Source organism: Neoarius graeffei, chromosome 22 (genome assembly GCF_027579695.1).
Source record: "Neoarius graeffei isolate fNeoGra1 chromosome 22, fNeoGra1.pri, whole genome shotgun sequence".
In the NCBI taxonomy this organism is placed as follows: domain Eukaryota; kingdom Metazoa; phylum Chordata; class Actinopteri; order Siluriformes; family Ariidae; genus Neoarius; species Neoarius graeffei.
In genome coordinates, this window is record NC_083590.1 from 21,145,787 (window position 1) to 21,167,236 (window position 21,450).

General features: G+C 43.1%; 1 protein-coding gene across 1 annotated transcript in view; it reads right to left on the reverse strand.

The window, feature by feature from the left end:
- glcci1a (glucocorticoid induced 1a) overlaps positions 1-19,561 on the reverse strand; it is a 94,915-nt gene extending 75,354 nt beyond the window's left edge. The window contains 1 exon segment of the mRNA XM_060904620.1: positions 18,390-19,561. Coding sequence (XP_060760603.1) covers positions 18,390-18,831 — 442 coding nt within the window. The 5' untranslated portion in view covers positions 18,832-19,561.
- Between the last annotated feature and the right edge of the window lie 1,889 nt (positions 19,562-21,450).

Below are 21,450 nucleotides of genomic sequence, written 5' to 3' on the forward strand. Positions count from 1 at the left end.
TTTTTTAATAACTGATGACTGTAAAGTTAGATTGTATGAACCTAGTATTGGATCAACAACAACAAAAATAGCTTTACGCTACATTCAGTAAACGATAATTCTATGAGAGTGGTGGGGGTGGTGTGTTTGGGAAAAGGGGAAGGAAGAGGGACTGTACATTTCCTTGTTTCTTACGATTGCTGGGTTTCAGTCACGTGACTTTTCTTAGCGGTTTTACCGGAAGTGAAATAGCTGGTGGTCTAAACGGCTGCCGTAGTGCAAACAACTAGCGATAACTTATCAGAGTACGCTTGTAATCTAGAAGCCACTGCTGGCTTTAGATCTATTCAGAAGGTTGCTATGTGCAATGGAATCGATCCCTACAGTCTGGGAAAGAAGGATTTGTCATACGATCTCGAAAACTACCCTTCAGTCGAGTTCCCCGACATCTCGAACTATCTGGTGTTGCAGACATCCTTCTACACCGCAAAACAGATGAAAGTGTGGAAGAGTATGGAGGCTTACAACTGTTTTGGGTGGCACGGTGGTGTAGTGGTTAGCGCTGTCGCCTCACAGCAAGAAGGTCCGGGTTCGAGCCCCGTGGCCGGCAAGGGCCTTTCTGTGCGGAGTTTGCATGTTCTCCCCGTGTCCGCGTGGGTTTCCTCCGGGTGCTCCGGTTTCCCCCACAGTCCAAAGACATGCAGGTTAGGTTAACTGGTGACTCTAAATTGAGCGTAGGTGTGAATGTGAGTGTGAATGGTTGTCTGTGTCTATGTGTCAGCCCTGTGATGACCTGGCGACTTGTCCAGGGTGTACCCCGCCTTTCGCCCGTAGTCAGCTGGGATAGGCTCCAGCTTGCCTGCGACCCTGTAGAACAGGATAAAGCGGCTAGAGGTAATGAGATGAGACAACTGTTTTGTATGTGGCTGGGTAAAGGACCTCGGTATCAAGTCACTGCCCAATGAATCCTGGATTGTTTTTGCCCGTGTAAGTATGTTTTTTTTTAAGCTTTTCGTTCATGTCTTTACAACGAAGCGCTGCAAGTTGAAGTGCAAACAAACAACAGTTGGCTTGATTCTCACTTGTGTTGGCTCTCATCTCTCAGGTAAATCATTCACAAAGATCATCAGAAACCCCTTTAAAGACCTGGATCTTAGTTAAACAAGACAGAGAAGAAGTGATCACGGCGCATTGTAACTGTACGGCTGGGGAAGAATTTTGTCACGACCTTCATGCATATGGACTTTGTGAGGAGTAAACAAAGAAACAGCTGGGGACTTTAGCGCTTCGTGACTTTAAAAAAAAGTACCGTAAAATAACGACACGTAGCAAGAAAAGTACTTGGAAAACACGAAGGCCAGAGCTGAGAGGGAGATACACACCTTTCATCAAGTGATCACTGCAAACTCAAGCATGCTTCGACTCGGCTCCCTTCGATTTCACCTTTCTCGACGTCTTTTTGTGAAATCCTGTATTCGTTCACCCTTTTTCATTAGTTCACGGGGAACCCTGAAGAAACTTTTATCAGTTTCATGGTTTGATCGAGTCAAACAACACAAGCGTAAGGCATTTTTCATGCGAGTGAGCGATGCACCTTCTCCGTACAAACGCTTTGTCAACTGAGCTTTCGTAGACCACCAGCTAAAGTTTTGAATAAGCAATGAGGCGGATGTGACGTCACGTGAAACCCAGCAATTGGGGTGGACACCCCAGCTTTCTGGTGATATACTGCCCCCTGTTTGTTTGGAGTGTGGAGTATGAATTCGCCAGGTGGTCAGTTCTTCCACATTGCACCTTTAAAGCTGAAATTTTACACTTTGATCGCATTTGATTGCTTCATTTCAAATCCATTGTGGTGGTGTACAAAGGCAAAATTATTTTAAAAAATAAATAAATTAAAAAGTTTTTAAAATAAGCATCGCTGTCCTAATACTTCTGGACCTGACTGTATGTATTTTAAAAAATGTCAATAATTAGTTTCTTGTTAAAAGACCTTGTGATAATATAATATAATATCTCATCTCATTATCTGTAGCCGCTTTATCCTGTTCTACAGGGTCGCAGGCAAGCTGGAGCCTATCCCAGCTGACTACGGGCGAAAGGCGGGGTACACCCTGGACAAGTCGCCAGGTCATCACAGGGCTGACACATAGACACAGACAACCATTCACACTCGCATTCACACCTACGGTCAATTTAGAGTCACCAGTTAACCTAACCTGCATGTCTTTGGACTGTGGGGGAAACCGGAGCACCCGGAGGAAACCCACGCGGACACGGGGAGAACATGCAAACTCCGCACAGAAAGGCCCTCGCCGGCCACGGGGCTCGAACCCAGACCTTCTTGCTGTGAGGCGATAGCACTAACCACTACACCACCGTGCCGCCCCCATAATAGAATATAATATAATATGATATAATATAATATAATTACGCACACAAAATAATCTTATATAACAGAATTGGTACTTCTTGGTTTAGCCGAAACACAGCACTGCACTGAAGTTACCCTTCCACAATTAGTTATTTGTCAAGCTTTGCTTTACCTAACAAGCTAAGTAGCTAAATATGTAACATTTGGCTAACCATTATAGTATGTGATTAATCACAGAGGTCAGCATCTCTGTCAAGTTTGCTACTTAAACGTAAGCATTGGCTTGATAGCAAACATTTGGCTAAAAGAAACCAGTAGCCACGCAGCTTCCTCAAGCTAGCTAACGTTAAAACCCGTAGCCAGGTTTGTCGCTAACATGAGGCTAACTGTTCTATATGTCTGATATTAAACCATTATCCAGGATTGCTAGCAGGCTGGAAAGGATTAGGCTAGCTAATACGGTGTGTGAGAGCAAGTATTAGCTCTAGAGAGAGAGAGAAATAACTGGGAATGACTAATTTGGGTGCAAATAGTACACGTTCATATTTTAACCCTGATGAAAACATCCTCTAGCTAAAAACTAAATAGAATAACTCATTAGCATATCTAATAGAGTCAGTTTGGTGCATGAAATGAATCAGAGAAAATAAATTACTGCATCTAATGGAGCTCTGCAGCTATTTTAAAAACCAAAAGCAATAGTGAACACTGTTATTACATGCTATCACATAGAGATACACAGAGCCTAAAAGTGGAAGCTGACCACCCCCTCAAAAAAAAAAAAAACTTTCCAATTTCACAAGCTGTCTAAAATGAATTCATGTCACCATTCAGCATTATGAAAACGCAAGCAGCTTGTTATGACTGTCAACTCAGTGTTCATGGAGGGCCTGAGCGCTCGCCGCTGCGTGTTAATTAGGCCACGCAGCAAACAACAGCCATGGCAACAAACAGTGAGCTCTCGGGCTTCGCTGTAAAGCCATGTCAACACTTCTGATAAACTCTACACAATGCAGCTAATCTCAGCACACAGCCTGATGCGGGTCAGCACGGGTCCAACACTGACACATTTACGAGCTTTAGGTTACTCAGTCGGATCAACATGTCGCTCTGTGCATGTGTGTCCCTCTGCTGCAGGTTCACGGCAGGAGAATGTGTGCGTCACAGTCTGGGTTCATGTTAGTGTAGTCACTACTCTTCTGTTCCACTTCGGAGGAGGCTGCCTAGGTGGTATATATATTAAAATATATATATATATATATATATATATATATCATAGCATGGTTGAATTCTTAATTCTGATTGGTCAAGAAGGTGTTGATTCATTTTCTAGAACAGCAGCTCTGACAGTAGTTTCAGCTGCAAGGATTGTATTACGCGTCTCTTTCTAATACATCTTTGTTTGCATACTAATAGCTAATTCTATAGTAACAGCAAATTAATCAGGGTTGTCAAACTCTGCCTGGGTCACACTGACATTTTTATGAGGCCTTGAAGGATCATGATGTAAGGCTATTCATTTTTTTTTTTAAACATATGATTTATTCTGGGCGGCACGGTGGTGTAGTGGTTAGCACTGTCGCCTCACAGCAAGAAGGTCCGGGTTCGAGCCCCGGGGCCGGCGAGGGCTTTTCTGTACGGAGTTTGCATGTTCTCCCCGTGTCTGCGTGGGTTTCCTTCGGGTGCTGCGGTTTCCCCCACAGTCCAAAGACATGCAGGTTAGGTTAACTGGTGACTCTAAATTGACCGTAGGTGTGAATGTGAGTGTGAATGGTTGTCTGTGTCTGTGTGTCAGCCCTGTGATGACCTGGCGACTTGTCCAGGGTGTACCCCGCCTTTCGCCCGTAGTCAGCTGGGATAGGCTCCAGCTTGCCTGCGACCCTGTAGGACAGGATAAAGCGGCTACAGATAATGGACGGATGGATGGATGATCTATTCTCTGACAGTAGAATGAGATGAGTCTAGAAACAAAGAAACGCTGAACGCATTATGAAGTGCGAAGGTCATTAAGTTAGGTTTAAAATCAATCAATCAATCTCACACATCCCGATGTGGTTCTTCCCCAAACTGTTACCACAAAGTTAGAAGCACACAACTGTATATGATGTCTTTGGATGATGTCTTCACTAAAACTAAGAGGCCCAAACTTGTTCCAGCACGACAATGCCCCTGTGCACAAAGCAAAGTCCATGAAGACATGGTGTGTTAAGGTTGGAGTGGAAGAACTCGAGTGTCCTGCATGAAGCCCTGACTGAAGTCAACTCTACTGAACACCTCTGGGATGAACTGGAACACCAACTGAACCCCTGACCTCACTAATGCTCTTGCGGCTGACGCAAATCCTTCACTGTTATTATAACAGTGAAGGAGGAATAAATATGGAATGGGATGTTCAACAAACAAACATTTTGGTTGGTGTGTATTGGGTTAACATTAAAAAAAAAAGATCCAAGAAGAACTCCGATACAGTACAAGTCCTTGGTCGGTCATCTCTTATTTTCAATTTCAATCAACCGTCCCAAACATATTTACTGTAATCAATCACTGAATCACTAAAGACCAACACCCAACATATTTCTGAACTGTTTTGGACCTGGGTCTGACGCATAACTCAGCAGATAGCGCAGGCGTTGATTTTAACCAGTGTTTGAACCAGGGCTTTGAACCGGTTCAAGGAACGAAAATGAAAACCGGGAACTTTTTCTATTTCACATGGAACAGAAACGAAACCAGAAACTTTATTATTTTTTATGTTCCGGAACAGAAACGCTTATTAAAAATAATGGTAACCGGTTAATACCGGTTTTTATTTCGTTCCTCAAAGTTTCCGTAGCCTACAAATAAAAAAGTCATTCTTCTCCTGCGCAAGTTTCTATGACCCGCTGGGGTTCACTTCCTGTGTGACGTTCGCTGACTGAATGGAGAGAGCGGGAGGGTGGACTACTATCACATCTCCACATCTTAAATAAGAGGTAAATATTGCAGTCTATTGTTATTCAAAAACGTCAATTTCAAACACGATATCAATATATTTGTCCACGTTAATGAGAGGCTCGCGAACATTAAATGACGTTAACCTCTGTTAGCCTATCAATGCATAGGGCCTGACTAGCCTTTGGTAACACACTAAACAAATTATCTTTCATTTTTGGCACTTTTTCTGTTTGTGTAGATGGGAAGACATACTGAGAATCCAAATCGCCAACATTTGAAATAATAATTGTTTTGAATTATTTCTTGTCTTATTTAATGAAGGTTGTAATAGAATTAGCCTACATTTGGCTTAAGCTGGATGAGACAGAGACATAATTTTATAGCCATTTGTTAAACAGCTGACAGGGAACATAATTAACCGTTCCAGGAACGAAAGTTTTTTGTTCTAACCGGTTCGGGAACGTCTATTTAATGGTGGAACCCAAAACCGGAAACGTTAAAATTCTGTTTCTGTTCGGAACGAACCAATAGGAAAAAAATTCTGGTTCAAAGCCCTGGTTTGAACACTGAGATGCGAACCCATGTGTGGTCACTCCACTATAGGTCTGCTGTGAATACTACGTAGTGTGAAAACGTTTGCAAGTATGTGTGAGCTGAAGGAAATGAGGCAGCGGGCCGTATTTGGCCCACGAGCACACGCTTGAGTTTAACATAAATGGTTTGAAAAACTTGGTTAATTGTTAAAGGTACTGTGGATGAGATGTGATCATTTTGATGTCCCGAGGGTTGCTTTTCTCCGTTTTGGGACCGTTTTCCTTCCTCTTGAGGTCAACAGTATGGCCCTACAGAAACAGGAAACAGCGGAACGCGTGGAGCTTGAACTAATTAGCATAATTATGGAACTGCGTCACACCAAGATGGCGATGCGCGGAAAACATCGTGACTCTGCATCGACCTCGGAGAGTTTTCAGTCGCAGGGATGTAATTTGTGCTTGACATTTGCGAATAGATCCGTGAAACAAAAGACGAATATATCTTTTCTCTGTTCCTGCTTGTGTGTGATCGTTTCTTTCTCTGTACGATCAAAACATTAGGTGTAGAACTCCATACTCGCTACCGTAGAGTCAAGTCCATGCATTCTAAGGCTAAGATAGCTAAGCACTAGCTAGAATGATTTAGTTATCTCATCTCATCTCATTATCTGTAGCCGCTTTATCCTGTTCTACAGGGTCGCAGGCAAGCTGGAGCCTATCCCAGCTGACTACGGGCGAAAGGCGGGGTACACCCTGGACAAGTCGCCAGGTCATCACAGGGCTGACACATAGACACAGACAACCATTCACACTCACATTCACACCTACGGTCAATTTAGAGTCACCAGTTAACCTAACCTGCATGTCTTTGGACTGTGGGGGAAACCGGAGCACCCGGAGGAAACCCACGCGGACACGGGGAGAACATGCAAACTCCACACAGAAAGGCCCTCGCCAGCCACGGGGCTCAAACCCAGAACCTTCTTGCTGTGAGGCGACAGCGCTAACCACTACACCACCGTGCCGCCCCTGATTTAGTTATCCGTCCAGAAAAATGACACGTTATCTAACCTTGCTCTGTCTTGTAGTTGCGCTCACTAGGCAGGCTTTCCTTTTCTTTTCCGCTGGTGGGAGAATCGAGTCCGCCATGTTTGCCCATGTTGACATGTTTTGGTTAAAAGTAGATCAGGCAAGCCCCACGGTTGCCACATGATATTGTTGCTCACTTGCTTCGGCGATCTCCGGAATCGTAAAACGCGGGGCGCTTTTTATCTCGGCAAAACGTTTACACATAGGATACACGGTGTGTGTGTGCAGCAGCGCAACATCTCGAAACTCCGACAGCAATAGACAAAGAACATTTTGCCCAGAATTCAACTTTCCAGTCAGTGCCTTTAATATGGCGATTTTTAACATTTGTTGAAGGAGTCTCCAGCGTCGGCACTTTGTAACGGTCAGAGATAAAACTGTAAGTTTTCTGACATGGGAAGACAGAGATCTTTGCAGTTTCTCGGCAACACGACAAGCTGCATTTTATTTTTTTGTCTTCTTCTCGTCGAGGAAGAGAAAAAGAGAGGCTGGTGAGGCAATGACTTTATAACTGGTGTAAAACTACAAGTACAAAATATGAATGAAAAGTTGTAATTGCTGGAAAACTGGATACAAGTGGAATAAAACACCATTTTCCGATCACAGAATGCAACAATCATCTTCATGGTGGTAACAGTAACTCTGCTTCGCCTCGGGCCTCATTGCATCACCCTGCTGTGGGTTATTTTTCCTAAAACAGGACATTCATTACTCAAAGACGAATTTGAAAGATGATTTGCATGTATCCCTTTTTAAAAAGGCAATCCAATATTTAAAGCATGAGCAGGCCTGTCACAGTTGTGAAATTTTAGCTGACATTCGTGTTGCATGTTATCACGATTATGAATGCCATTGTCTTTTCTGCTGAATTTATGGCACTCATATCGTGTAGTACTGTACACATGTGGCAGTTTATCAACAGTGAACATACTGTGTTTCCGATAATTTTGGCACGAGAGAGAGAGAGAGAGAGAGAGAGAGAGAGAGAGAGAGAGAGAGAGAGAGAGAGAGAGACTCACATACTTGTATTTCATAAATAAATATTTAGTCTTTGTGTCTTTTTTTTTTTTTTTTATTCACTATAAAAATTCAACCAAATGTGTCCTAAAAGTGAAAATGCATAGTTAATGATTTTCAGCAGACACTGAACAGGAAGCCAAAAAAAAAAAAAAAAGCCAGCGTGAGCGTGTTAGTAAGACGGTCTGATGCGTATGAATTTGAAAAGATATTTCAAATTGAAAGTATTTTTGAGACAAGAGTTTGATTTCTATTAAATAAATCAGCTCAAACTATTTTTGTCTCAGTTCAATAATGTGTTCGGGAATAAAAAGTAGCATATCAGGGGAAAAAAACAAAATTTCTTTGCAGTCAGCTGATTTCCCACTGCTTGGGGGAAAAAGGAACAAAAACAAGTTTAAAAAAAAAAAAGAAGTTTAAATGACGGGCGGCACGGTGGTGTAGCGGTTAGCGCTGTTGCCTCACAGCAAGAAGGTCCGGGTTTGAGCCCCGTGGCCAGCGAGGGCCTTTCTGTGCGGAGTTTGCATGTTCTCCCCGTGTCCGCGTGGGTTTCCTCCGGGTGCTCCGGTTTCCCCCACAGTCCAAAGACATGCAGGTTAGGTTAACTGGTGACTCTAAATTGACCGTAGGTGTGAATGTGAGTGTGAATGGTTGTCTGTGTCTATGTGTCAGCCCTGTGATGACCTGGCGACTTGTCCAGGGTGTACCCCGCCTCTCGCCCGTAGTCAGCTGGGATAGGCTCCAGCTTGCCTGCGACCCTGTAGAACAGGATAAAGCGGCTACAGATACTGAGATGAGATGAGATTATATATTTCATGAATTTCATAATGCAGGTATAGATTATTGGCACAAGTTTATACACCTCTCCAAAGGAAGCCAGCGTCAGCTGAGTGGATCTTGTGTTTAATAAAGCTCATCTCATCTCATTATCTCTAGCCGCTTTATCCTGTTCTACAGGGTCGCAGGCAAGCTGGAGCCTATCCCAGCTGACTACGGGCGAAAGGCGGGGTACACCCTGGACAAGTCGCCAGGTCATCACAGGGCTGACACATAGACACAGACAACCATTCACACTCACATTCACACCTACGGTCAATTTAGAGTCACCAGTTAACCTCACCTGCATGTCTTTGGACTGTGGGGGAAACCGGAGCACCCGGAGGAAACCCACGCGGACACGGGGAGAACATGCAAACTCCACACAGAAAGGCCCTCGCCGGCCACGGGGCTCGAACCCGGACCTTCTTGCCGTGAGGCGACAGCGCTAACCGCTACACCACCGTGCCGCCTCTTTAATAAAGCTATCTATCTAAATATTATAAAAGGATATCACAATACCAGTGATGCCTCATAAAAATGGATCGTGGCATAATATCAATCTTACATCATCTTATTACCCAGCTTCTCATTATTACTCATCCCTTATTGTCATGGTTCACACCTCCAGTCACACTAGAACATGCCAGTTTTGCTCTTCATCACATATTAGATGCATTTATTAGTTTTTATCTTGTAATGAAATCCTGAGTTGGCCTTTTTTAAGTGTAAACGTCTTTCATTAGCATGGTCACATGGTCTAGTTTCACATTGGCATTGTGGGTAATGATGCTTCCCACATTACCCACAGTACCAATCAGCTGACAGTGGTGCCAGTGGGATTTAACCCTTGGTTCATGTCTACGTTTTTGAGAGCAATGCAGCGGTGTTTTAGTCGTTCAGTCTGTTTTTCGTAATGTACAATTCTTTTCTAATTTGTGCTTAAGCCTTCAATCATTTCTGCACCAGAGCATCTCGAATCCATTTCGGAAAAGCCGATGCAAAGCGAAGCATGATAATGCACGAGGCCTAATCAATTACAACCTATTAGCTTCACCGTGGTTGTGGTGCTTATTGATTCTGTCCTTATTATCCCTCAGGCCTGCGTGAGTGAAAATGATATTACGAGTGCGTGTGGCTCGATCAGTCGGTTCGCTGGAGGGATCAGCAAAGCAGAGCTGCTGCAGGATTTATAGTCTAATGAACTCACGCTTGAGCGCAGTGTCTGGGAAAATCACTGTACAAGTCCAGAGTAACATTACAACCTGATTTAAGAGAAGGCGTGACATGGCATGAATTTCAGCCCAACGTGGCAGAGGAGAGAACTGTTTAGTGTTTCGCGCTGAGGGTTTATGATTTCGCATTTAACGCGAAGTGGTTGGTGATTAGTGTTTAATGTTTGGTGTTTACTTCTCTTTTGGGCAAGGAAAAAGATTTCCAGCACCACTTAATGTTTAAAGTTTAGTTGTTAGCGTTTATCGCTTAGTCTTTATTGTTCGGTGTTTACTATTTAGTGCTTAGCACTTAGGGTTTAGTCCTCGGTGTTTATTTTGAATTATTTTGTGCTGAATGTTTTGGTGTTCAGTACTTAGGTTTTTAACGTCTAGTGTGCAGAGTTTATTTTTAACAGTACATGTCGAATGTTTAATGTTTCGTGTTTACTGTTTAGAGTTTAGTACTTCGGTTTTTAATGTTTCGTGTTCAGAGTTTATATTCAGCACTACATGTTTATTTTTTAGTTTTGAATATTTAATGTTTGGTGTTTACTATTTAGTGTTTAGTGCTTACTGTTTCCTTCTTGTTTGGGCAAGGAAACAGATTTCCAGCACTGCTCAACGTTGAACGTTTAATCGTTAGCGGTTATTTTTTGAGTCTTTATTGTTCAGTGTTCACTATTTAGTGCTTAGAGCTGAGGGTTTAGTCCTTGGTGCTTTCTTTTCTGCTTAATGTTTTGGTGTTTAGTGTTTACTGTTTACAGTTTAATACTTCAGTTTTTAATGTTGAGTGTTTCGAGTTTATTTTTAGCGCGACATGTCTAGTCTTTACTTTTGAATATTTAATGTTTCGTGTTGAAGCGATGTAATTCGCTCTCAGGGATCAGAGTATTACTTGTAGTTACGTCAAATCATATCGCAAAGATCCCTGTTTTTATTCATAAAATGAAAATTGGTTCAGGTTTAACAAGATGCACTCCCAGAAAAAGGGTACTGGGGTACTGTTTGGTTCCGTGTCAGTAAGGTGGTACCCTCAACTGTACACATTTTGTACCTATAAAGCTGGATATATTGTACCTTTAATTTCTTAAACCCAACAGATCCGGTACTGGGTCCAATAGAACGTTACTATAATTGACTTCTGGTAAAAAGTTTTTAAAAATGCCGTTTTGGTAAGTTTAATACTTACCAAAAAATTTTTTTTGTACTATGTATGGACATACATGTATGTTATTTACCAGCTGGGAGAACCGTATCGTGAAATACTGTGACCGAGGTCTTGAAAGTACTGAGCGAGGCCCTCTGGGCCGAGGTCAGTATTCAAGGCCGAGGTCACGGTATTTCACCATATGGACCGACCTTAAGCTGGTAAATAATATATTTATTTTTTTCTTTACCAAATTCTAACAGAAAACGAGAGCGCCCAAAAGGGGAAACCGAGCCAAGCCACCATTTTGAATCCTCATTCACAGCTGTAATGCAAATTGCTTCCTCCTCGGTATACAAGTGCACTTCCATGGCAGGAAAAAAACTACATTTTGCTGCCTATGTAGTCCCCTATTTATACAAATAGGAGTCATTCAGGATTCAGCCATGTTTTTGCTCGGCGTTAGCAACAGTTACAGGTTTTTAGCTTTCTCCTGAAATGTTTTCTTTTATTTCTTCTTCCTCAGGGTAGTAAAACTCGCTTTCGCTGTGAACACTGTCGTTATCGCTATCCATGCTGTAAAATTAATGCTATTCTCCTGAGAAATGCTGGCAAAAATTTATAAGATTTTTGGTATTATAAATAAGTCTTATAAAAAAAAAGGTAAATGTTGACAAAAATTGCTACCATGTTTGTTGTTGTTGTTGTTGTGAACGAGCGAGTCGCCAGAGGTCCGTAACCAAGGTCCATAACTGGGGTCCGTATCGTAGGATACGGACCCGCTCACCAGCCAATCAGAGCGCAGGATTTGATGAAAACCGCACTGCAAAAAAAATAATTTATGGTATTTCAATGTTTTTATTTACTTATTTATTTGGTCCAGCTGTAGTCACCGTGTTGCCGAATGAAAAAAGTGTTATCTCTGTCCATAGGTCCATTGCTATCATGGTGTTATCCTTCGGTTTATCACAGTTTACTCAGGTACGCTAACAGTCCCAATGTTACGGACCCTGGAAATATAGTCTCTGAGCTCTTACATATCCATACAGACCAAAATAATGTATATTGACATGATAATCGTGTCACTATTTTTGATTAATTTTGGGTGTGTCTGTCTACACGAGCTTAAAAGGTGAACTTCCATCCATCCATCCATCCATCCATCCATCCATCCATCCATTATCTGTAGCTGCTTATCCTGTTCTACAGGGTCGCAGGCAAGCTGGAGCCTATCCCAGCTGACTACGGGCGAGAGGCGGGGTACACCCTGGACAAGTCGCCAGGTCATCACAGGGCTGACACATAGACACAGACAACCATTCACACTCACACTCACACCTACGGTCAATTTAGAGTCACCAGTTAACCTAACCTGCATGTCTTTGGACTGTGGGGGAAACCGGAGCACCCGGAGGAAACCCACGCGCACACGGGGAGAACATGCAAACTCTGCACAGAAAGGCCCTCGCCGGCCACGGGGCTCGAACCCGGACCTTCTTGCTGTGAGGCGACAGCGCTAACCACTACACCACCGTGCCGCCCAAAAGATGAACTTGTTAACCTAAAATGTAATTACAGTCCAAGTATATACACTAAATCCTGAACAACAGATTAAACCAGAAAAGAAAAACAGATTGAAGGTACAAAAGATACTCATACCACGCCAGCGACATGGAAAGGTCCAACTTCAAACCCTCCGTTCTGAGTGTAGATTAAGGAACTTTCCTTCAAGACTATCTGAGATTAACCGGAGCTTGTGAAGACAGGAAGTGTACAGAACAGTCTTGACGTAAAGCATGTAAAGGCACCATTCGAGCAAATACAAGCTCATGATGAGAAACTAGTACATTGAGAGCAAATCCAGACTAATCTGTTTTCCGCTGAAACGCGGCCCGGTGCCCACGGGAGCTCGGAGTGAAAGGTATCGACTGTGTGAGAGGGCGATCTGATGCAGTGTGTGTCTGCCGTTTCAGATGAGGTCACCTCGGTACACCACGTGACGGAACATAACCCGGGTCCCTCACTGGGACGACTGCAGCGGTGTGTGGGAGCGTCTCTGAGTCGGCCGACCCTGACCGTCGGTGCGCGCTCTGTGTGTTGACACTTTTGCTCGCAAAGAAAACAATCAACACACAGTGAAGCCCTGAGGCCTGACACACCTCGCCTCTGCAGCCCAGCTCATGTGGACCAACATTACCACAATAAATACAACCTTTAATCATGGTTTACGGTACCATCACAGTATTGTATTTTTATTTTAAAAAATAAAGAGAGGTTAAAAATCATTTTTTAAGTGACACTGCATTTGCAAATGTATTCCCTGCTAAAGCACTTTGTGCTTCGGGTGCTTTCCAGATTACAAAGCCTACCTAGGCAGCCTCATCCTTTAATCTCATTGAAACACAGCCATAATTGACATTTTGACATACAGATTGGCAGCAGTAACAATTAAAAAATATACAGTATATTTTTAGAAATGAGCTCAATCCATTTGCTTTATATATTTAATTTGATGTGAAAATGTTGAATAAAATACCTGGGACATGCTGTACTGGGAAAAATAATCAATAATGGGACAATCTGATGTGGCCTAACCACGCTGAAGCGGATTATTTACCAAGAACAGCACTTCCTGAAGTGTTTTATTCCTCTTAAACCGCAACATTTTACCAAGGCTGACCATTTTTATACATTAAAGAAAGAACGAACATCGTCCTGTAATTTTTATCCATTTATAGTAACAGTTAATATGTTATGGAACGTCTGTGAAACGTTACAGTATACTCACGTTAAACACTTTTTCCTCACCGGCCTCTTTTCTTTTTCTCACACTTGGAAATTTATATGACGTTAATAAAAATGAAGCATGTCATGCTACCATGAAAAAATTTCCCTTGTCGGAAAACCTAAAGCTCTGACACTGGAGGCTCCGTATCTTTTTTTTCTTTTCCTTAGCGTCTGCTATACAAATCCCTGTATTCAGTAAGTTGTGAGTACAGAAACGATAATGTATTAGACCTATAGACCTGTGATTTGACTTCCGGACTGAAAATTAATCAACACCTTCAGATGATCAACCTCATTCCTCTTTGCTTTCCATTCAGGAAAAGTAGGAAGGCAGCACAAACGTCAGCATCTCCCTTGGATTTTGCTCGCAAACCAAAAAGCATGGAAGAAAAAAGAAACAACAACTATGACTGAGAAACAATTATTAAACCCACACCGGTTTTTAGCTGAGAATGGTGTGATAATGTCGTCACGAGTATGATAGTGTATAAACATTGTCAAAAGAAATATTAGGTTTGTGATATGAATCTGAATATGAACACACGCCTAAAGCTGCGTGTAAGTCAGGATAAAGCTGAGGCCTGTTATAACCATGTAATTCACAAGATATACAGTACTGTCCAAAAGTCTTAGGCACATGTAGATCAAAAATGGCTTAAAAATAATAATAATGAAGTGAAATGTCTCAACATTAGGAAAAAAAATACTGTAAACAGTAATCAGTAAGCCATAGTACATGAAACAAAGTCAGTATTTGGTGTGAGACTCATTATTGACTTTGCTTTTAAAAAAACAGTAGTCTGAGGTCCAGTGAGTGCAGTTTTATGCGGAAATGAGCTGTAGGTTTTACTGAGCATCTTCCAGAACCAGCCACAGTTCTTCTGGACACTTTGTCACACTTGTGTCTTAATTTTGCATCAAAACCCAGCAGCCTTCATTATGTTTTCTTTTTTAATCTGAAAAGTGCTCTCTTATGGAACATACATACACACACATATAGAGGATTTCGGCCTACGTCATTGTTTCCATAGCGACAATATTTATGCCGCCATTTTGACGGTCACAAATACTACCGGTAGCGATACACTGTTGATCATGACGAAGTCTCATTGTCGAGTATTTTATCCGGCCTAGATGACGCGACTAAGAAGCGATATCACCAGAAAATCAATGATGCTGGTGTACGTGATCCGTACACGTTACCAGGCTATCTTTTTCTGGCTTTGCAGTGCTGCAGATCTTCCTGACCTGCAGTCAGGTGTGTGGGAAATACCAGGGAAAAAACATAAAAGAAAAAGGAGCGAGATGCAGAAAACACCTTCACTATCCAGCAACGTAGGGCATTTACAGGGCGAGCAGAGGGAGAGGTATTTGCAAAAATTGAGGTTAGCAGGCTTAGAGAACGACGTTTACCTGCTTCCACCAGGATTGTTCACTGACGTACGGAAGTACACGAAGCCCTCGTCTTTACCTGACTTCGGCCCACATGATCTGTATACCTATGTCGTTAAAAACCAGGCTGGGTAACATGCCTACATCAGCGGGTCGTCCCTGGAGCCGGTGGTCGCCATCTTATTACAGCTAAGGTTTGTTCACATTTTCATTTACTTTCGGTCCTCAGGATAAACAAAATGTTATTAAATGTCATTGAAATAACTTCTTAGTCTGTTGAGACATGGCCCGTTATAAATTTGCTGTTATCAGGCAATGACCAAGAACTGTATTATTAGGGTCGGTGTCTGTGTTGTAGCAGTGCACTAGCAGCTAGCTGTTAGCACTAGCTAATGTCAAAAACACAGTAGCTGGTATGTTACTGTAGCAATGTTTACGTTCAGTCATTTGGATGACTGTTAAAACCTTTCAGTCTCAAGTTTTTCCTTTACTGTATTTACTAGTTTACTGAGCTAGCGCGCTCGGGAAGGCTGGGAGCGAGCGCGCTAGCTCGGGCAGGCAAGGAGCGAGCGCGCTAGCTCCCAGGCTGCCCGAGCGCGCTAGCTCCCAGCCTGCCCGAGCGCGCTAGCTCCCAGCCTGCCCGAGCGCGCTAGCTCAGTAAACTAGTAAATACAGTAAAGGAAAAACTTGAGACTGAAAGGTTTTAACAGTCATCCAAATGACTGAATGTAAACATTGCTACAGTAACATACCAGCTACTATGTTGTTGACATTAGCTAGCTTGACCTTCAAAATGTTGGACACTGGGGCGTCACGTGACCTGTGACGTCACGTCGAAATCCTCTCTCTATATATATTTTTTGCATTTAATTTTGTGCTGGAAAATGAAGCAAATGTTTGGAGCTCTAAAATATTTGTGTGTTGTTGAGTTGATAATGTAGCAGTCCATCCATCCATCCATCCATCCATCCATTATCTCTAGCTGCTTTATCCTGTTCTACAGGGTTGCAGGCAAGCTGGAGCCTATCCCAGCTGACTACGGGCGAAAGGCGGGGTACACCCTGGACAAGTCGCCAGGTCATTACAGGGCTGACACATAGACACAGACAACCATTCACACTCACATTCACACCTACAGTCAATTTAGAGTCACCAGTTAACCTAACCTGCATGTCTTTGGACTGTGGGGAAACCGGAGCACCCGGAGGAAACCCACGCGGACACGGAGAGAACATGCAAACTCCACACAGAAAGGCCCTCGCCGGCCACGGGGCTCGAACCTGGACCTTCTTGCTGTGAGGCGACAGCGCTAACCACTACACCACCGTGCCACCCTATAGAAAGTTTGTATGGGGAAAAAAAACCCCAATAGGGTGCTGAAGACTTTTGTACAGGACTGGATGAAACTCCACCATGCAGTCAGTGTTAGAGGATGAAGAAATGGATGCTTGAACAAGACACGAGCTGATCTCGCACAGTCTTAATAATGTCAGGCAACACATTAAGTGTTGGAAAGAAGGCATCAAGGAAGTGAAGAAGAAGAAGAAGAAGAAGAAGAAGAGGGATGCTTATTGTTACATAAACAGCATGCAGCCTATCTAGTGGTTTATTTTAGGACTTCACGACCGATGATGTCACACACTTTCAGTTCACCTTTCACAGGAGCAAAGCACTGCATCATTAGGCAGCTTGCAAATGAAAGGGCCATGAAAAGAAAAGAAAAGAAAAGAAAAGAAAAGAAAAGAAAAGAAAAGAAAAGAAAAGAGTGACCTCTGATATTTTCAGCACAACACTGTTTGCTGCTATGGGAAACAATCCCACCTACATCAGGCCTTATTTATTTATTTATTTATTTGCAGGAGGTTGCATGAAATGCAATATGCAGCACAGGCCCTGGTCTTTCATTCAGCTGGATCTCCTCTCAGATGAACCCTCATTCTGTGTGCAATCCTCGCTGAAATGCATTAGTGCGGCTCGGGTGCTTTTCATCTGTCGCCCTGTTTTGCAGTAATTACTCAGCACAAGTCTGGGAGACATGCTAATGTTTACATGGCTAACGCTAAGCTAGCTTAGCAAGGCTCACGAACGGGGATTAAAGCCCACACAGCTCTCTCTCTCTCTCTCTCTCTCTGAGCTCACGCGTCATAATAATAGTATTAATAATAATAATAATAATAATAATAATGGTGATGCGCGAGCGTTCAAGCTTCATAGCTGCGTCTGCTGTGCGCGCGCTGTGTGTGTGTGGGGAACAAAACACAAACAAACAAACAAACAAACACATAATCCTTATAGCTATTATAAACACAGCAATGCTGTTTTGCACACAGTGGGATTCCATGTAGGAAATGAAATGTGTGATGCATAAGGCGCATAAACACTATAATAATAATAATAATAATAATAATAATAATAGAACACTAACCGGAGCAATCAGTCGTGACGGAAATGAGAGGAGAGGAGAAGAGAGGACAGGTTGGAAGAGAAGAGAAGAGAAGAGAAGAGAAGAGAAGAGAAGAGGAGAGCAGAGGTTGGAAGAGAGGAGAAGAGAGGAGAGGTTGGAAGAGAAGAGGATAGAGGAGAGGAGGAGAGGATAGAGGAGGAGAGAAGGGGATAGAGGAGAAGAGGAGGAGAGAGGAGGAGAGAAAAGGATAGAGGACGAGAGGAGGATAGAGGAGGAGAGAAAAGGATAGAGGACGAGAGGAGGAGAGAAAAGGATAGAGGAGGAGAGAAAAGGAGAGAGGAGGAGAGAAAAGGATAGAGGAGAGGAGGAGAGAAGAAGATAGAGGAGGAGAGAAAAGGATAGAGGAGGAGAGGAGAGAGGAGAGGAGGAGAGAAAAGGATAGAGAAGAGGAGGAGAGAAAAGGAGAGGAGGAGAGAAAAGGATAGAGGAGAGGAGGAGAGAAAAGGATAGAGGAGGAGAGGAGGAGAGAAAAGGATAAAGGAGGAGAGAAAAGGATAGAGGAGAGGAGGAGAGAAAAGGATAGAGGAGGAGAAGAGGAGAGAAAAGGATAGAGGAGGAGAAGAGGAGAGAAAAGGATAGAGGAGAGAAAAGGATAGAGGAGGAGAGGATAGAGGAGAGAATTAGAGGAGAGGAAAGGTTGTACCTCGGTAGGCAGGTGACTCAGGGCGCCGCTCCGGTGAATTCTTGCGGTCGGGCGGCGGGGAGCGCGCGATCAGAGCGGCGGCGGAGGCGCAGTCCGCGGTGCCGTGGCCGCTTCCGTTTCCAGGCGGGCGCGCGAGCGGCGTCACTACTCGCGTCGGGCTCGCGGCGGCGGCACCGGGAACTCTCAGTGCTGCGACGTCGCCCCCGGCTGACGCACACAAGGAGGAGGAGGAAGAGGAGGAAGGAGAGGAGCGGCGGCTCCCGCGCAGCAGCTGATACGGTACCGTGGCACGGACTGGCTGCAGCAACCGGCTCGCGCCGTTAACCACTGATGATGATGATGATGATGATACGGTGGGGGATCCCGAGCTGCCTTTAGCTCTCTGCTGCTGATGAGTCGAGGTACATGATGATGAAGATGATGATGAAGAAGGTGATGACATGATGGGATCCTGCACTTTCAGTTCCGCTTGGAAATAAATAAATATATATAAAATAAATATCGGCTCTAAACCTGAAAAAAAAAAAAAAAAACTCGACCTGAAGACCTTGTGGTGTTTGTTTGTTTGTTTGTTAATGCAACATTAAACTTTTTTTTCTCCAGAGATGAAGCTCGTGTAGTTATTAAAAGATCCCTGAGAAATATTAGGAGTAAAAAAAAATAATAATAAAATAAAATAAAAGCAGCTTAAAAAAACCCTGAAGGCTCACGTGCATATTTCTCCTCCTGAAACCTGACCGTTTCCTCTTTCTTTACTGCTGCCTAGAACAACATTTGCTAAGAAGTTATAAATGATATTACAAGTTCCTAAAGTTCCCAGTGCGAGCTTGATGAGATGGAAAAAAATTAAAAAAAAAAAAAAAAAAAGCTGGCATAGAAATAAATCTCTCAGGGTCGACTTGCTTCTAGCAACTAAGTTGCTGCAAGTGACAGAAACTACAGCGGCAACTACAAACAGTGCTGAGAGCCGGTGGGCGGGGCGTTGCCATATAGAGAGCGAGTGGGCGGGGTATTTAGAATGATCAAAGAAAGGTTAAGTTCATTTCAGGATCTTTACTTCAGGAGGGTTTTTCTTCAGTCGAGCTGCAAATAGTAATGGGAATTATGGATCTTTTCAGTGAGTCAAATCATTTGACTCAGCTCAGTAATAAGAGTCGAGTCTTTCGGCTCTCAAATTGCTATTTAAAATGAATGAATGAATGAATGAATGAATGAATAAGAAATAACCCGAGCTTCTCAGTGACAATAACATCATTCACTCATTCATTACATTTTATAAAATCTATTTCAGCATGTGTAGGAATCCGTGCATTAATGTTACCCGGCTTCATTAAGAAGAGTCATTTCTCTTTATCCTGGAAACTGATCAGGGCGGCATGGTGGTGTAGTGGTTAGCACTGTCGCCTCACAGCAAGAAGGTCCTGCTGGGTTCGAGCCCAGTGGCCGTCGAGGGCCTTTCTGTGTGGAGTTTGCATGTTCTCCCCGTGTCCGCATAGGTTTCTTTCCAGGTGCTCCGGTTTCTCCTACAGTCCAAAGACATGCAGGTTTGGCTAATTGGTGGCTGTAAATTGACCGTAGGTGTGAATGTGAGTGTGAATGGTTGTTTGTCTATGCATCAGCCCTGCGACGACCTGGTGACTTGTCCAGGGTGTACCCCGCCTCTCACCCAGTCAGCTGGGATAGGCTCCAGCTTGCTTAAGACCCTGTAGAACAGGATAAAGTGGCTACAGATAATGAATGGATGGATGGATACTGATCACCTCTGTTACAAAAGTGTTTTGATGCAAAAGTAATGGTGTTGCTTACAGCTACAAATTTTGGTTCATGTAGGTGATTTGCTTTCGACTCTCACCTAAGAGCCGACTCATCCTGAAACAAGGGCAATCAGTAGAGTGTATACTCCACCTAGCCACATGTTATCAACATCCAAATCAAATCATATGAACCTTGGATAATACTAAAGCTATCCACCAAATTTCATCCAAATCCGTTCACTACTTTTTGAGTTACGTTGGGAACAGGCTAAAAAAATCTGGGATCTGCATACAGTGGTGCTTGAAATTTTGTGAACCCTTTAGAATTTTCTATATTTCTGCATAAATATGACCTAAAATATCATCAGATTTTGACACAAGTCCTAAAAGTAGATAAAGAGAACCCAGTTAAACAAATGAGACAAAAAATATTATACTTGGTCATTTATTTATTGAGGAAAATGATCCAATATGACATATCTGTGAGTTGCAAAAGTATGTGAACATCTAGGCTTAGCAGTTAATTTGAAGGTGAAATTAGAGTCAGGTGTTTTCAATCAATGGGATGACAATCAGGTGTGAGTGGGCACCCTGTTTTATTTAAAGAACAGGGATCTATCAAAGTCTGATCTTCACAATACATGTTTGTGGAAGTGTATCATGGCACGAGCAAAGGAGATTTCTGAGAACCTCAGAAAAAGTGTTGTTGATGCTCATCAGGCTGGAAAAGGTTACAAAACCATCTCTAAAGAGTTTGGACTCCACCAATCCACAGTCAGACAGATTGTGTGCAAATGGTGGAAATTCAAGACCATTGTTACCCTCCCCAGGAATGGTCGACCAACAAAGATCACTCCAAGAGCAAGGCGTGTAATAGTCGGAGAGGTCACAAAGGACCCCAGGGTAACTTCTAAGCAACTGAAGGCCTCTCTCACATTGGCTAATGTTAATGTTCATGAGTCCACCATCAGGAGAACATTGAACAACAAATGGTGTGCATGGCAGGGTTGCAAGGAGAAAGCCACTGCTCTCCAAAAAGAACATTGCTGCTCATCTGCAGTTTGCTAAAGATCACGTGGAGAAGCCAGAAGGCTATTGGGAAAATGTTTTGTGGATGGATGAGACCAAAATAGAACTTTTTTGGTTTAAACAAGAAGCATTATGTTTGGAGAAAGGAAAACACTGCATTCCAGCATAAGAACCTTATCCCATTTGTGAAACATGGTGGTGGTAGTATCATGGTTTGGGCCTGTTTTGCTGCATCTGGGCCAGGACGGCTTGCCATCATTGATGGAACAATGAATTCT